The following is an 18,522-nucleotide window of genomic DNA, read 5'->3' on the forward strand; positions in this document are numbered from 1 at the left end:
CGAGCCCCACATCGGACTCCACACTCAGTGTGGAGCCTGTTAGGGATTTCCTCCTCTCTCTCCCTCTCCCTCTGCCCCTCCTCTGCTCCTGCTAGCTCTCTAAACAAACAAACAAACATTTAAAAAAAAGGGGGGGGTGGTGCCTGAGTGGCTCAGTTGGTTAAGTCCAATTTCAGCTCAGGTCCTGATCTCATGGTTTGTGATTTCGAGCTCCATGTCTGGCTCTGTGCTGACAGCTCAGAGCCTGGAGCCTGCTTTGGACTCCGGATCTTCCTTTCTCTCTGCTCCTCCCCCATTCACACTCTGTCTTCCTCTCTCTCAAAAATAAACATTAAAAAAAATTTTTTTTTAAAGAAATGTGCACATAACTTGGGGGATGGACAGTGAAGGAAGAACCAGTCACAACCCACAGTGGACAATGGGTCGCACTGTCACTATCTGACATAGCAAGGACTTTTAAAACCTAAATGATCACCCTGTCAGATACCTGGCGTGGTACTAGGTACTCCCATTAGGAAAATCAAAACGATGACTTAAGAATAAACTTTCCTGTTGATGAGAATTTTGTTGAATGGTAAATGAATACACCCCTTTGGGGCAGCAACAGGGCAATCTTAGAGCCCCCAAGGGCTTGTTTCCCTTGATTCCCTTTGATCCATTTCTATAAAATCTAGTTTGAAAGCAACACAAAATAGGAGGCACCTGGTAGCTCAGTCAGTTGAGCATCCGGCTCTTGATTTCTGCTCAGTTAAGGACTGGCCACTTGGCAGAAAATCAAAGCTTCTAGAAGGCCTTATAAAATTTTTTTAAAAATGTACAAATCTTTATATTATGATGTTCGAGAGAAAAGATAACATTATACGTAGAGTATTAATGCAACTGGGGAGAAAATCTTCAATGCACAGAAAAAAACAGAAAGGCAGAAAATGCTAATTGTGAATTATTTTTGTTGGAAGTATACATGACCCCCTCTTTTTTTTTTATTTCCCAAAACTTGTATAACAACAGGCAGTACTTTTTACACTGGAAAAAAAGGGTTTTCCCAAAGTCAATTTTCTATCTGCAGTAGTCAAAAACAGCATTATCTCTCTCTCTCTCTCTCTCTCTCTCTCTCTCTCTCCTGATTCTCCCAGGCACAAATCAAGAGGACGCTCCTGGTTCCTTGGGGTCAACGGCGGCATGAGAACACAGTGACACGACCAGGGCTAAAGTCCACAGGCATGAGGCAGCTCAGTTGTGAGGGGGTTCCCAGCAACCAAAGCCCCACGGGCTACACAGACCCACCATCCACCACTTCAAAGCTGGGGGTAAGGAGGGCTAATATTGGGACAGGATTTTTGGACACAGGGTTCCGGGCTCCACCGGCTGTGCATGTGGTGACAGACGGCTGCCTGACTCCCCCCGTCACCTGGGACTCTCAGATGAAGAAAACGCTTTCAAGCCTTATCATCTGTTGACTTTGCTTTACAAGCCCAGCTCTGACATGAAAGCATACGGTGTTCACAGTGACAGAAGCCACACAGACCGCACAGAACATGTGGTCTGTGGGCAGCAAACAAACAATTCATTAAACCAAAAACATTTTAGGAAACAGGAGGAACTTTCAGTTAGTAAGCCTGCGTTTATCGTTCCCATTAATCACTTCTCGGTACAAACAGACTGATGCAAGAGACAGGAAATACGGACACGCGGCGTTCACCCCACCGAACAAAGTCAAGGTGCAATTACAACCCGCTACTTCTACACAGCCCTGACGCCACACAAGCCAGGAAAAGCAGGAATGCCACATTCCAAAGAAAACACGGCAGTCAGGAGGCATCTTTGTTGTCCATTTCAGCTGCTTCAAGGCGTCACAGACACACACAGAGGAAGAGGAGACACTGCCAGATTCTAGCACTTTCACCAGAAATGAGACACGGAGACTGACAGGATTTATCTTTGCCGTACGGGCACCGGCTCACTCTCAGGGTCTTGCCTTCAGCTGCGGATTTTCCTGGTTTTCGAGAGGTCGTCCACGGGTCACCTGACACTGAGGCCTCAAGTCCCCAAACGTGTCCTGCACCAGACAGGTTCAGTGTCCAGTGAAGGCATGGGCCCTCGTTGGGAGCTGACCAGTGGGACAGCTACGCGGCTGTTGAGGATCTGAGCTTTCTCTAGGCTTAAGAGGAGAGGAAGGTCGGCTTAGCATTCCCACCCACTCGGTAAAATAAGGTCCCTGGAAGGAACACGCGTGGAGTTGTAGGCCAGGTAACAGCACCACCATTAATTACATCAGCTCTGACAGGCGAGCAAGCGCTGCTTGGCTTCTGAGGGACGGCAGTGACCTAGGCCCTAGGGTCTTTGTTGGTTTGTTTCTTTAAGAATCGCTTGAATCTGAGATTTGCTTTAAAATACTACAGGAAAAAAAAAACCCACATGGGGAGTGGGGAGGGCAGATAAAACAAAAACTGGCCGCCTGCTGCTGTTAAAGACGAATGTGGCACTGGTGGGGAGTCACTTGGCTTTTCCTTCTACCTACGCTTGAAATTTCCCGTAACGTGAAAGGTTAAAGATAAAAATATTTGGAAAGCCAGCAAAATAAAAGCAAGCGGCGTCATCTGAAAATGTGCGACGAAAGCCCAACGTGAAAAGGTGGCTGTTTTTGTTTAATAACGAGAATGTGTATCAGGCAAGATTCTTGCTTTTAAAAAAAAAAAAGTAAACAAACAATTCAGCCATGTGAACAGAAACCTGGCCTAACTATAAGGCTATAAACAAACACTGCTCCAGAATAAACCGCTCTATCTATACAGAGACTGATAAGGATAAAAGCCATCTCATAAAGCTGTTTTACTTTCGGAAGGAAAAAAAAGCAGGGGGTGGGGGTGGGGGTGGGAGAGGAGGTTACTTCACAAGCATGAAAACAGGTGTTACTCAAGGTAAAGGCAAGGATCTCAGAGGAGGAACTGACTTGGGCAGAAAGTAACCTCCTCACTGCCCCCCAGGGAACAAACACTGGACGGGACCCAATTTCCTAGTGGCTCCAGCTCGAGCCCGAAACGGCCCAGTCTTCACACCCAGAGAAACGTGGATGAGGTTATGTGACAACTCATTGCTACTGCTGTGCTAATTGAATCCTCCTTTTTAACCCGGGACAGAAATGGCTCAAAACAGATGTTTACACCCTTCCTTTTGCCCAAGTTCCGAAGGACATTTTTATTTCCAAAAGATGTGAATTTTCGTCGTTCCACGAATACCTCTTTCACCTTCGTTCTCCATTCCGTCCTGTCTGGGACCTCATGCCCTCTCCCTCGGGACTGAGCCACACGTGGACTCGACTCTGCTCCCCTCCTGAGCTACGGGCCTTCGTGGCTCCATCCAGCACCACCAACAGCCCCACCCACCCTTTCTGCCGCTTCTCGACCATTTGGGCAATGCCACGTGCCCACTGCCCTGGACCATGCAGTCGGAGGCAGCCCCTCCACTGCCACTTCCCACTCTGTGGCTCGCCCCGCCCCTCGGGTATCCCGCCCTTCAGCCTCTGTGGCCCTGCACACCCTGATTTCTGCCCCCCCCCCCCCACCTTGGCGCCCTCTTTCTCTACTCCCAACAGAGAGAAACATTTCCGGGTGCTCCCCTGAGTTCTCTCAGAGGACACATCCATCTCTGTAACTTCAGCCTACATGGGGAGAGTCCAGGGCCCCCATTTCCTGAGCTCTTCTTTCTGGATCAACTGGACACTTCCACTATTTCCTACCAGAACTCAGCTACCACCTGCCCAAAGTCATGCCCTCCATCTTTTACCTCAGATCAACTTCTACTCTTGATTACCCTATTTTGTTAACGCCCCACTATTCTCTTGGAAGGCAGACAGGCTCCAATGACTCTGTTGACGCTCATTTCTCCCCAATACATCTCACTGGTTGCCAAACTTGAGGGTCTATTTCTAGAACAATCGTCACTTTGTTTCCTACACCCAATATCCCTCCAACATCATCAAAGCCCCTTCCCTTTCAAGGACTCTAGTCTATGTGGCCTTTGGATTCAGCTGAGTCTATGCTTAAATCCTAGCTCTGCCAGTTACCAGCCCAGTGACCTCAGCAAAATTATCTAATCTCTCTGGGCCTGAATTTCTTCATCAATAAAGGAAAAACCCCAGAGAGATAATAATACCAACCTCATGAGGCATCTCTAGGTGGATTAAATAGGATTAAATGTTTGTCAAGACTTTAAGTCTGTGCCTTGACACAGAGAACAGTGATCCTTTTAAGGACAGAAGTCAGAGTACTCTCTACTCAAAACCTTTGGTGGTCCCCATCTCACTCAAAAAGTCAATGGCCACACGGTGGCCTGCAAATCCTAGACAATTCCACTCTCCCACCCTCTAACGCTCTCCCACTATTTCCTCCTTGCTTATTCCAGCCGAGCTGGCCTCCTTGTATTCCTCAAATACCGTCTAGCCTGTCCCTGCCTCAGGGCCTTTGCATTTGCTGCCCCCTCTGCCCACGTCTTTGATTAAATATCACCATCTCAGAGAGGTCTTCCATGACCACCTCTTACCGCCCCCTCCCCACCCACCAAGGATTCCCTACCCCTCTTCCCTACTTGATTTTTCTCCACAACACTTACCACCTCTGAAGTACAGTACATTACTTACTTTGTCTGACTCTGGGGAGCCTGGGTGCCTCAGTTGGTTAAGTGTCCAACTCTTGATTTCCGCTCAGGTCATGATCTCACGAGCTCCGTGTTGGGTTCTGCGCTGACGGTGCAGAGGCTGCCTGGGATTCTCTCTCTCCCTCTCCCCACCTCTCACCTGCTTATGCTCACTTTCTCTCTCAAAGTAAATAAATAAACTTAAAAAATAAATAAATGCCTGACTCTAGCTACTATTAACTACATAAGGGCTGGGATTTATCTTTTGTTGTCTGCCATATTCTCAACACCTACAACAGTGCCTGGCACAGAGGGGTGCTCAATATATTGACTGAACGGAGCAATCACTACATGTTAGTTTCTTTCCTACTTCTATTCGTGCCCAGCCTGGACATCCATTACCAATTACTTTTTTTTTTTTTTTTTTAACGTTTATTTATTTTTGAGACAGAGACAGACAGACAGAGTGCGAGCAGGGGAGGGGCAGACAGAGAGAGAGGAAGACACAGGATCTGAAGATGACTCCAGGCTCTGAGCTGTCAGCACAGAGCCCGACGCGGGGCTCAAACTCACAGACCACGAAATCTTGACCTGAGCCGAAGTCGGAAGCTTAACCCCAGGTGCCCCCATCCTTAATTACTTTTAATAATCCAGCAAATATGCTCTACCATCCCTCACCCCAAAATCTACTGTGCAATCCCCTTTCCTCCACTCAGGCTCTGAGTTGTGCTGAAGAAAACACTACAGTCACTCTTGGAAAAACCATTCTACATCTATGGCCCACTGGGCCCCATACTGTAGGAGATACACTTATGTATTTCCTGGTTGGCCTCTTTAAACTTGCACTCCTTGCCTCAAGGCCTCCTTCCCTCCACACCCGATTCTGCCTTCTGTGGCACAGGAGGAATAAGAGGGGACAGAGTGAGCTTTCCCAAAATTCCTACCTTTCTCCTCAAGTTTGCCCAATCCCACCCTTCACTTCTCCATACAGAGACAATGCGTCCACCTCCATATTCATAGATACTGCCCAGCCCCCAGGTGGTACCATGTCTCCAAGGACCCACAGGTCCTCCTCTGCCTGGCTAACTCCTTCCCCTCAGCCCACAAACACACTAAACCTCTGGGCTCCCCTTCTCTTTGGCACACGCTCTCCTTTCTCTCCTAAGGCAGCCACTTTAAGTGTACGATTCAACGAGTCTTGAGAAACATACACATCCACGTAACCACCCTTACACCCTAGAACATTCCCATCACTCCAAAGCATCTTCTCACGCACCAACTCTCACCCCCACATAACCACTGACAGGTTCGTTGTGTTTGTTCTAAAATTGCACAAACGCAGTTCATACGTTAGGTTCTCTTGGGTGCCTGGCTTCCTTCTCTGCATCATGTTTTTGAGGTTCATCTACATCGTCGCATGTATCATGGTCTGTCCTTTTATATTGCTAAACAGTGTTCCACTGTGTGGATATGCTATAATTTGTTTATCTGCTGAGGGACACTGGGTTATTTCCAGTTTGGGGCTGGAAAATGAGACTAAAGCAGCTATGAACATTTATGGCACAAGTTTTTGCTGGGACCTACGTTTTCATTTCTGTTGGGAAAATACCTGGAACGTGGAGCCATATTGTTTACATGGGACTCGACAAGGAGCTGCCACACGGCGCTTCAAAGCGGTCGTGCTATTTTAGGTGCCCACCAGCAGAGGATAAGTTTCCCTATGGTTTTTTAAATGTCGGTTCCTGGGTCCTTCCCCCAGGAGGCTGATTCTGTGGGTAAGGCCAGGGAATTCGAGTTCTTAACTAGGAAACCATTATCCTGGATCTTATTTCACCTTCTCACCTTCTGTGTCTTTCTCACCTCACGGCTCTCTGGCCCTTACCCTCGGAGTAAGACCAGAACTGCCACTGTCCAGTTCCAGTAACCAAATCTAACACTTGCAAACCCTTATTATTAGGTTTCCACATGGCATCTGACGACGTCTTCCCGTGGAATCCATGACTCAGCCCCACTTCGAGCTGCTTACAGTGTATCTCAACCCTGAGGTCACACCCCCCTGAACCTGATCCTCCTTTACATTCCCAGATTGGCTGGCCAGCCCCGCTCCTGCCCTGTCACACAATCCGGAAACACAGAGCTGTCCTCGACTCTCCCCTTAATTCTAACCCGCTCCCATTCAATTAGATGCTGAGTCATGTAAGATTCGACCCACCACACATTTCTCAAAACCTACGTCCTCCTTTACCACTGCCAAAACTAGGCAGCCATCATCTCACTGGGTCTACCTAGCAGTCTCCTAACCAGCTTCCTGTCTCAGATCTTGGCATCTTGGGCTTTTGGACATGCATTCTACCTACTGTCTGCAAGGGCCTGACGCAAGCAAATCTGTTCACGTCTTTCCTCCACATAAAACCCTACAATGGTTCCTTCCTCCCTCTGCCTACGGAATACCTTCCATCTCTGTGGCTCAAGTCAGAGGTTCCCAAACTTTCTTGGTTCACAACACCCTTCGTGTGTCAGTAAATTCTTCATAGGGCCTTCGGCAAAAAGAAATGCCTAACAGTTCCATTTATTAAGCAGTTAGTTCCAAATGGCCTAAGTATGTAGGGACTAGCAACTTCAAAGCCACTTGAAAAAAAGGAATACATGTAAATGGAAAGAAAACTATTTCATTCTTAACCATAACTACTTACTAATGGGATGTGTCCCTGCTGGGTGCTACACATATTCCAAACCTTATAATCGGATTAGACACTGCCACCCTCATTACCATTCCGCATTGCTTTTCATGTGGTGTTTGAATTTTATTACAGCAACCACCAAAAATTCAGCCTTGCAAAGATACGTCGCTGAAAGGAAAGCAGCACAAGCTGATGTTGAAACCCCAAACTACCTCGAATAGGGTGTCTGACATTTGTTTGTTGAGTACTGCTATGCTTCTCTCAAAACTTGAAAACAAGTTGCAGTGCCTCTGTGAGTTTACTGCAGCCCCCAGGGCCCCTGAGGATGGTTTGGGAGTCACAGGCCTATGCGTTCAAGGCTGTGCAAAACGCAGGCCCGATTCTTCTCCATGACTCTCTTTCAATCCAGTCTCTTCCCAGAACACCCCTGTGCTTTCATGTTGGTCTCTGTGCTCATCACTGCCTGTTCCTCTTTAGCTATCTAAATCTGCTTGTTCATCAGGGCCAATTCAAATGCCCCCCTTCTCCAGGAAATCAGACAGTGACCACCCACCGCACTGGGTATGTTCTTAGGATGCATTGATCACGCTTCTCCAGGGCTGGTGTTTTGGTGCAGGTGGCCTTTCAAATATCTGGGGGCTGGACTGAAGTTTAAGCATGTTGAAGGACAGGGACCATCTACATCACGTACATAAAAAGCGAAATATACACAGAAAAGTACATAAAGCTTATGTACGGTTTAATGAGTAATCAGAGAGTGAACTCTGGGGTAGCTGCCGTCCAGGTCTCTGCTCCCCTCATACTTACTAGACAATACTCTCTGCAGAATGAAAGGAAATCCGTGATTTAAGATATTCAGTCCTGTATGTCATAGTGTCATTCCAACACGTTTTTTCTAACGAAAAGAACTTTTCCACAGAGAAACCTATGTGATAAAAGCTAAAGAGAGCTGCCAGGCACAGTTTGGTGTGTTCACTCACATTTAAAAATTGTTTAAATGTATGGGGGGGGAACGATATGGTATTTGCTTCAGAATAATGAAGGAGATGAGGAAGGGGACTGCCTGCCACATGTTGATCACTACTGAACCTGGGTGCTGGTTGCATGAGGGTTTCACGATACTATTCTACTCTTTTGCATGTGTTGGAAGTTTTTCTAAAATGAAAAATTTTTTAAAAAGAGAGAAGCCAAGAAAAAGAAGTCATTCAAGCAAGGAAACCCTTTCCAATATGTTCAGAAGAAAGGTCTGTTTCTCCTGCATTCACTTGAAGTATAAACCTTCATTTTTTTTTTTTTTTTTTTTTTAGTAATCTCTACACCCAACGTGGGGCTCGAACTCATGAACCTGAGACCAAGAGTCACATGCTCTACGACTGAGTCAGCCAGGTGCCCTAAACCTTCACTTTCTGAAGTGAAGCCCAATCCTACAATGTCACAGGGTTTGGAGGGACTGGAGGGAAACCCACTCAAAGAGCAAGAAAGACCTTGTCAGCACTGCCACAGGCCTCCCTAACATGCTTAGCAAAACTGGTGAGGATGTGGGAAGACATGGGGGTGAGAAGTCAGCAAAACAGAACAATGTCTCTGACGAAGTCAACCAAAATTTAAGTAAGTCTTTCAAAACAGAGCCCACATTTAATGGCCTCTCCGTGGAGATAGCTCTGGGCAGACTTTCTTCCACGTAGGAGGGAGTAGATTCCTTTGATTACAGAAGCCACAAGAACAGGTTGCCCATCTGACTGGAGCTCAAGGAACCTTACAAGATCATTCTCTTCTCTTCCTCAGATAAGCGTTGAAATTTCTGGAACACACTGCTTCTCTGGCAGAATCTAGATGAGCACTGGCTTTTCTGCCCTGCCCCACCTCACTCTCCTTTCCAAAGCACAACCACCTGGCTGACCCCTACACCCCTTGCATTTAAAACCCGCTTCCTCTCTGACTAGAGGACTTCTCTAGGTACATCTCAGATGTCACAAAATATTTGAAATTCTCCATACCAGCCCCTTCTAAGTACACCTCTAGCAATGATTTGAACACTTCTGGGCTGGCCCTTCTGAAAGGTATTTATGGACCAACGAAACCCAGGAACGAAGCCTCCTCATATACCAAATACTCAAGAGCCTTGCCCTTCCCTCTCTCCCTTTCTCTCTGAGGAAGAGTATGACAACCCCACTCTTAGTAATTATCTGTGGAGATTTACCACACACATCTCAAAAGCAAAGATAGAGCGTCTGCTATCAGCTTGATTCTCTGCTCCACGCTGTGTGGGATAAAGAAAGGAGTCGATACAGCCGATGTGCACGAACGGTATCTGATGAACTGCCAAAGCATGTGGTACACACCACAGGATTTCCCAGGTGAGGGAAGTCACTGAGGGCTTGTGTACTCGGGGAAGAAAGACTTCGTAACGAAGGCTGGCTCAGAGGGTGGGAGGACCTGACAGCATGAGTGAAGAAGCATCACCCCATCTGTGGCAACGAGGACACAGCCTTGGCGAATGCGAAGTGTTCCTTCTGAGAAGCAGTGACAGTAAGGCTGGACAGGAGGCAGCGAGGCCATAGAAGAGAATGCTGTGACAACACTGACACGGTGGGTGCTAACCAGGGGCTGACTGGAGGCTTCCGAGCAAAAGAGAGACGGGATCGGAGTCCTCCGAAGGCAGGTCAGATGGGCAGGCATCAGGGCACAAAGTGAACAAGACAGGGAAGGAGTCAAAAAGCACAGTGAGGGAGGTGACAGCGGCCTGCACCGGTGCTGGGGAGGGGGAGGAAGGGCGGTAGGAGGAGGGGGAACGTATCAAGAGAACTTAGTTCTGATGAAAAGAACGCAGGGGACAAAAAGGACCTCAGGAGGACATGAGGATTTTAATCCTAGAAGACAGTGAAGCTAGACTGGCTGGTCTGAATGCAACGAACCACTGGCATCTCCTTAAGAAAATGCTTACGGTTCTAATACTCTTTTCTTACAGAAATCATTCGTAAAACAAGGCCGTCTACCCTCCCTGAACTCAAAAGGTAAGCTTCCCCAAATATGTTCCACGCACTCAAGTGAATCTGTTAGGGAATGCTTCTCCCCAGCGGCAGCTCACTTCCTCCCCCAAAGGAAAGGTGCTTCTGCAATCTGAACCTCAAGTTCCCGTTGAAGTTGCGAGGTCCAACGTGTAAGGTAGCAAGTCGCCAACGTTTCTCAAAGTTCAGCTTTGATAAGGAGAGCATTTTAAAGCGGACATCTCACCAAAAGCTAACCCTCGAATTCCAGGTCTCACCTGAACTGGGACAGGACGTAACAAGTCTTCTCTGCGAGTCACCAGATGTCACGCTCAACAGAGACCATCATGGGGACGTGCCAAAGTAACCTGAAAAAGCTCCCACTCCAGAGGCAGTCAGATTCTACCATGTTCTTCCTCACCTTCACCCTGACAGGAGTCGCTCAGACCTAAACACACACACTATCATCACCAGTGAAAGAATTAAAGAGGGGAGGGCAAGACAATTCAATGCTATGGCCTGAGCCCAAACGTCTCTCAAGACGTCAGAGCTTCACAGAATCCGTTCGTGAGTAACCACAGTGCCATCAAACCTTGCACGGTCAGGCCAAGATGAAAGGACAGGTAACGAAGTTACAGCCAAAAAAGGATTTTATTCACGTGCTTCAACATTCACAGCTGGATCTCGACACAGACCTAGTAAGAGTGCAAAGAATACCCACTGGAGTGGAAATCTATGCCACCAAGCATAGTGACAGCTGTTTGAGAGACCTCCTCACAACAAGAGATGTGTCACTCTGAGGTAAAGCCCAAGCTTGAGGGAGGACGCCAGAGGGGGTACAGAGGAGACTGAGCACGAGCTGGTTCTCACAGAAGCTAAATGAGGAGGACACGAGGGTTTGCACCTCTCATTGTCTCTAAGTTTGCATATGTTTAGAATCTTCCATGATAAAAAGGAAAACACGACAAAGAAAACACATTTTCAAGATACTCAAAACAGGCCCCTCTCATATCCTCTCTCACAACTTAATTTTCAGTCCTCCCCAACAATGGAAAGCAAATAAATACTTTTCTTGTGCTTAAGCAATGAGGTAGAAAGGGAGTAATGCATATCTTAAGCCTAGAAAATTCAGTAAGAGAAGATAGATTAGAACTATGAACGAAATACTGCCCCTTCTCACACTTCCCTGCTCATGTTTCCATCACACCTCTGAAGGCAGATCTCTCTTTCAGAGGAACGTGCTCGCTGCCGGAGGGACAGGAGAGAAAAACCAACAGCAAAAAGTCACAAAGAGCCATACGAAACTCCAGATCAGAAACTGGAACTGGAACCTGCCGTGACAGTGGTCCAGGTGACAGATAATGCATCCCAAGGGGGCAGAGTCCAGGCTCATCTGTTTCTCAGGGTTCCCCAAAGACATCTAGTCAGAGGGTTCTGGGACCCGAGTCAGCATCAGGTGCCTGAGACATTTACTGAGCATCCCTGGCTGTCTAGGGAGCCCAACCTCAAGAAATTAGAATTCAGGGGCACCTGGGTGGCTCAGTTGGTTAAGCGTCTGACTTCAGCTCAGGTCATGATCTCTGTGAGTTCAAGCCCCACATCATGCTCTGTGCTGACAGATCACAGCCTGGAGCCTGCTACAGATTCTGTGTCTCCCTCTCTCTCTCTCTGCCCCTACCCTGCTTGTGTTCTGTCTCTCAAAAAAAAATAAACGTTAAAAATTTTTTTTTCAATAGAAAATAATAAAGAAATTAGAATTCAGTGGGAAGACAAATGTAAACAAAGTTTCACAACACAAGCACAAAGTGCCCTGAATCCAGATGAGGAAAGGAGCTCACCCTGCTTGAGGGGTCAAGAAGGTGACTGGTGAAGGGGATCTTAACAGATCTATAAGGAGCCTGACCAACGCTGCAGGCTGCTGGTGGGGAGGGAACATGAGCGAAGGCCCCATGTTGCTGAGGCCTAGAGATGGGGTGAGGGCCAGATGGTGAAGGACCTCGCATGCATGCGAAGGGGCTTAGACTTCACTCTGTGGACTGGGGCCTTCTCTGTGGCGAGGGACCAGTTACTGAAAATTCTAACCCAGCATGGATGACTCTTAGGATCCCTTTTGTACTTCTCGTGGACAGGTAACACAGGTGGGCAGACCACACTTAGGGCACTGCCTTAGACGGCACCAAGGCTATCTCAGCAGAGGTGCAGCCTGGTCCGTGGTCTCATTAGAGGGCAGGTCTGAGAGCAGTGTGATGGGTGAAGGACAACAGAGATGGCAGGCAGCCAGGAAGCTGTCCTCTTGATCTAGGAAATGAGTCTGGCTGAGATACTGGCTAGAAGGACTGGGTAGCTCAGTCAGTTGAGCGTCCAGCTCCTGGTTTAGGCTCATGTCATGATCTCACAGTTCAGGAGTTCGAGCCCCGCGTCGGGCTCTGTGCTGACGGTGCAGCGCCTGTTTGGAATTCTCGCTTTCGCCCTTCTCTCTGCCCATCCCCCACTCTCTCTCAAAACAAATAAATAAAAACTGAAAAAAAAAAAAAAAGGAGCCACATTTAAGAGACACTACTTCAGTCTACATGACAGAACTCAGTGACCAAGTAGCAGAGCATCACCGTACTCTCCAGACTGGGGGGGGCCGTGGCTGTCGGCACCAGGAGGAACTACGGGAAGAGGCACACGTTAAGAAAGGTAAACTCAGGTGGGAAGATTTTCTTCAAATTTCACGTAACTTTATTCTTGTATTCTATTCTATCTAGTTTATTCTTTATTATTCTTCCAAATAATCCTAGTTAGCTCGTTAATTTTAGTCAAATGGTATCTCAAAGTGAATGCAAGAAGCCTTAAACCAGCCCAGGCAATACCAAAAGAAAGTCCTTTCAACCCCACCAAGCCAAAGCAAGCTTTAGAAAACCAATCTAACGCCAAACAGGGCAGCAGTGTTTTCTGTTTGCATCTGGGCTGAAAGTGCAGAAAAGAAACACACACTCAACTATCTCCACTGGTGAAATTTCAGACAAAGCCAGACAGTGTTGTTGCTACAGTCACAAAATCACAGCCTAGAAAGATTGCACCTCGCGTGGTGTCAGAACTCGTTAGTTTCTGAAAGCAAATAAAACTCGTTTTCTGTACTAGGTGCAGTTCGCTGCTGTGGTGTAAGAAATCTTCATTTCTGGGAACGGCAACACATGTTTGGGTGAGGAACAAAAGCACCTGCCAAAACCACTCTGTGGAAAGAAAAAAGAAAACAAAACTCTCCCAGTCTGTTGGCCCCTGAAACAAGTAAACAGTCAGGAAACCATGAAATGGAGTAACAGGTAGATACTGTGCATAGCCCCAGCTTGATGAGTTAAAGGGGTCTGTTTGCATGTGCAAGTTTCTTCCATTTGCCTCTGATCCCCCACTGCCTCTCAGGCCCAAGCCCACAGCCTCCCTTGCCTGGACTGGTGCGGCAGCCTCTGCCTGGTCTCCAGCTTCCTCCTGGCCTCATCAGTTCAGTCTCAACATGGCACCTGCTAACCCTGTAAAGTGGAGGCCAGGTATCTTAGCCAGCCCAGGCTGCCTTAACAAAATCCCACAGTCTACGTGGCATAAACAACAGACATTTACCTCTCACTGTTCTGGAGGCTACAAGCCCAAGATCAGGCTGTCTGCAGGGCTGGGTTCTGGTGAGAGCCCTGTTTCTGGCTTGCTGACGGCAGCCTTCTCACTGTGTTGTCATATGGTGGGAGAGAGCAAAGGCTCTGGGCTTTTCCTCTTCCCAAAAGGGCCACTGATCCCATCATGGGGGTCCCTCCCTCATGACCTCATCTCAACTAAATCCCACAGGCTCCACCTCCAAATACCACCACATTGTGGGGGAGGGCTTCAACGTGAATTCTGGAAGGACACAAACATCAGTCTGCAATACCAGGGCAAGTCACTCCCCTGATCAGATGTCTCCGGTGGTGGCTTCAAAAAGGCCAACAGCCTCACACCAGCCACCAGGCCCTACACCTCTATGGGGAGGCTATACCTCTATGGGGAGGCTATACCTCTATGGGGAGGGCACGGCTTGCCAGGCAGCACTCAGGAAATCTGTGAGGGGCATTTCTTGGCGGTCACAGAGACTGGTGGGAGGTGTGGGGGGGCGGGGGCGGGCACTGCACAGCCAAAGATCATGTCAAATCTGTACACTGTCAGACACTCCCACAGGCCAAAAACCTTTGATAACTCCCTGGAGCCTACAACCTCACTTATGTAAAAGCACAAAAGTACTTTTTGCATAATTTTATACAGTAATCTTTCCAGACTTTAACTACTGTAGAAAGCAGGCAAGGTCGCACTTCTGACATGTGGAGCGTTACCAAGAATTGCTCACCATCTTGGAGATGCGGGCACCGCTAAATGTCCTGGTGTTTTTATCAGTCTGCATTGGCAGGCACCACATTCACTCACGGCGGAGTGTCACCGTGTAGGGGGGTATTTACATGTTAAATTACATGTAGGTGAGTAAGAATTACTTTTCTATTAGTCCATTGTTAGATTACCAGCTGCATAATACATGTATTTCTTTCTGAAATTGTGTGTCTGTGTATGTGTGTGTGTAGGGGGGGGTTACTGTCTATACATTTCACTCCAGGACAGTAGGGGGGCATTTCCGTAATAAATATTGTATGGAGAGAGCATGGCATCCCCACAGGACTGGCGCTCTCATCTCCTACTCCTCTTCCTCTCCTTTACTCCCTGCCCCCCCTGCAGCCACTCCCATACTCCAAGTCCTCCACCACGGAGGACTCTCCCCCCCTCGCCCCTACTATGCCTTCTGCCTAAAGGCTCCCCTGCCTCCTTGAGTTCTTGCTCAAATGGCGCCTTCTCTGTGGGGCCTTCACTGTTGAAAGTTGCAGCCCCCACCCCCACCTCCACCCCTGGCCCTCTCTATTCCACTCCCCTGCTTTATTTTTCTTCAATAAAGTCATAGCTTTTATCACCACTACGTAATTTATTTCCTTGTTTCCTGCCAGAATGAAAGCTCTAGGGGGGAGAGGATTTTGTCTGTTTCTTTCATTTGCTGTACCCACAGGGCCTGGAACAGTATCTGGATACCATTATAGGCGATTTACAGATTAATGGTTTAGAAATATCAATTTTGAAATCTTTAGTTATAATTGCAAGATCAAAACTAAGTCAAAAACTCAGGGTCTCTATGCATTATCACCCTTAACCTTTGTGTAGAAATACATAGATATACTGTAATATACACAGTGTTTACATCTATTGTAGAAATATATATAGTGACTGGTATCCAGGGCTGAATTTAACTTTAAAAAGCCAATCTAGGGGCGCCTGGGTGGCTCAGTCGGTTAAGCATGTGACTTCAGCTCAGGTCATGATCTCGCAGTCCCTGAGTTCGAGCCCCATGTCGGTCTCTGTGCTGACAACTCAAAGCCTGGAGCCTGTTTCAGATTCTGTGTCTCCCTCTCTCTCTGACCCTCCCCCATTCATGCTCTGTCTCTCTCTGTCTCAAAAATAAATAAATGTTAAAAAAAATAATAAAATAAATAAAAAGCCAGTCTATTCTCAGAAAAACAGTGAGACTTAGAACATAATGAATATCACTTGAAATTATCAGACCTTACTGAGATTTCTCAAATTCTCCCTTTAAGTGTCTCTTAACACCTCCCTGCTCTGCCTCCCTAATCTGTTCCTGGATTCCACTGATTTGTATTTCTGTCCCGCCTCTCATCCTTCCCACCTCTTCCCCCATCCCCCTGCTCCCCTTTCCAGGTCTGCCCCACAGCTCTGGCCTCTCTGTCACTGGCCCACACTCCCACACTGCACTGCAGGATTAGCGTTGAGTCACTCACTCTCAGTCATATTAATGGTCCCAGCTTCCTGTTCGTCGCGGTACAAAAGCCAGGATGCTACCATAGGACTCAACATGCCCTCTGCTTCTCTCCCTCCACCTCTACTCCCTAAGCTCCTCCCAAACAGGACCTAGACCTGCTGCCTCCTTTGCAGGCCTCACTCCCGACAGAAATTCACAAGGCTCAGCTCACCACAGCTTCAGAAATCTTTCCTGCTCTCAGCTGGCCAAGCTCAGAGCAGTTCCTACCACCTTCCAGAGGCCCTTAGAAAACCGTGGCCCAGCCCTAACATTCAATGGTAAAAAGTGTTTCTCTCAAACCTTTTGTTGAGGATTTATTGATTTCATCTTTGGACAAAATCAGACGCTGTGAAATTTAAAGGACTCTACTTTTGTTTTAGAAACATTAGAAGGCTTAAACATGAAGGAGAGACGGTACAGATAACATTCCGGGAGGCTGTAATACAATGCTGAAAGCCTATAGTCTTTTTGTGGCCATTCACTCCTGAGAAAGCTGGTCCTTCCGGCTGCCTGAGGTTCTTGCTGATCCGAGCAGGGACCCACTCAGACAGGTGAGGCAGGGTGGTCTGTGATGCCCCAGCTGCCGCCATCTATGGACCGTAACCAGGTTTGCTGTTGGCTTGATAAAATGATGTGTCACCTTACGATATATGCCAATATTTTTCCATTCAAAACACTGTTCTGAGAACATTTTATTAGCGAAGGAAACACACTTGCTGTGCTCATGTAAATAATGAGTGACGAAAGAGAGTTTGCTGGTCAGACCCTAATCTAGGGCCAAATCAGAATTATTACTGGACTCTGAAAGCCCCAAATCCTTGGCTTTGCATAGCTTTATCCAGGACGATTGCTTTGGAAATCAAATACAATTTCCCAGCTGTAGGACTCTACCGTGCTATCACCAGCAAGACAAGATCATAAAACGGAGGCAGAGTAGATTAAATGAGAAACAAGTTCAGTGTTTCACTTCCCTCAACGTAAAGACCCAATAAAGCGGCTAACTTGGATGAATGTCAAACTTTACAGCCCTCAAGTAGTTCAGCCTCTGTAAAAACAAACGAGTAATTTGAGGTTACAGAAGATAGTTCTTATAATTATGATTACAAGATTCTAATCATTAGCTAGAACTTAAAAAAAAATTTAATGCAGCATGTCTTTGTAAAAGACCTACCAGCCAGAACTATTAATAGAAAAGCCTAGAGCCATTTAAACATGAAATCTGGACAGAAGAAAAAAAAAAAAAAAAGATAAAGCTTCCCCTTCAACTGATGCACTTTGTGAATAATCACAATTCAAGCTGTAAACATACCCTCTGAGTATAATTCCCTCTCTTCTCCTTGCCTCCATTATCCTTTTTAATTTTATTAAAATGTATAACTGTTTTTCTGGAATATGTTTCCTGGGAAGTAGCTGAGCAAATGCCCAGGTCAATCAAGGACCATATCCAAATTACCTTCTTTTAAAGTCCATTTGATTGAGCCCGTCCTCTTACTGACAGCATGCAAGCTTCCATCCAGGGTTGACACAAACAACAAGGTTTCGGGAAGTGTCACTGTGCTGGGACTTCCAAAAATCTGCAATGAGATGTTCATGTTCAATAGTAATCTTCATCTTGGGCATGTACAACCACAGACAGACCCCCCCACCCCACTGCCACCCCACCCCACTTCAAAAGTTATCCTTCTAAAATCTGCCACCTCAAAGATGAAGACGCTGAGGTTAGAGAGCCCGCATCCAAGGCGCATGTCTAGACAACAGTTGAGTCAGGACTAGATCCCAGTTGCTGTATTCTCCCTAAGCAGCAATCCTTCCCGCAGACAGACAGGCTTATCACCTGACACAACAATGACAGGGATTCTGAAATAATCCACGGGCAGCTCCACTGAAACAGAGGAAGAAAGTATGCTCAGCTTTCTAACGGACTTCCTTCTCTTGGTTATACTGCACCTTCTAAAACTTGGTCATCCTGCAAGACTCACTGGTAAAGAAGAACGCCAGCACACCCACACTTGCCCACGTGCACTTACGGAATTTTAGAAAGGCAAAGAGCTAGGGAAAAGTGTTTAAAGCAAAATAGGAAAAACAGCTCTCATTACGTAAAAAGTTCATACAATGGGGCGCCTACTGGTTCAATCAGTCAAGTGTCTGCATGATCTCATGGTTTTTGAGTTCGAGCCCCGTATCATCCTGTCAGCAGAGCCTGCTTTGGATTCTCTCTCTCTCCCTCTCCCTCCTTGGCTTATGCACTCTCTCAAAATAAGTTAAAAAAAAAAAAAGAAAAAGAAAAGTTCATAGAACAATAAAACACCAAGATTTCAAAAGAGACAGGTTATAAAAGAAAATATATGAAAAATATAACACAAAT

General features: G+C 46.9%; 1 protein-coding gene across 3 annotated transcripts in view; it reads right to left on the reverse strand.

Annotated features, from left to right (window-relative positions):
• Positions 1-18,522, reverse strand: part of ERN1 (endoplasmic reticulum to nucleus signaling 1) — an 81,567-nt gene that overhangs the window by 36,485 nt on the left and 26,560 nt on the right. For 2 of the 3 annotated variants that reach the window (XM_053212692.1, XM_027048016.2), the window contains exons 1-2: positions 17,855-18,343; positions 17,611-17,731 (exon numbers count right to left, since the gene is read on the reverse strand). In XM_053212692.1, the coding sequence (XP_053068667.1) occupies positions 17,611-17,731; positions 17,855-17,902 (169 nt within the window). In that variant the 5' untranslated portion in view covers positions 17,903-18,343. Of the gene's footprint in view, positions 1-17,610; positions 17,732-17,854; positions 18,344-18,522 lie in introns of those variants that run through there. The other variant, XM_027048017.2, reaches the window with a different exon arrangement.

Source organism: Acinonyx jubatus, chromosome E1, assembly GCF_027475565.1.
Source record: "Acinonyx jubatus isolate Ajub_Pintada_27869175 chromosome E1, VMU_Ajub_asm_v1.0, whole genome shotgun sequence".
Classification (NCBI taxonomy): Eukaryota; Metazoa; Chordata; class Mammalia; order Carnivora; family Felidae; genus Acinonyx; species Acinonyx jubatus.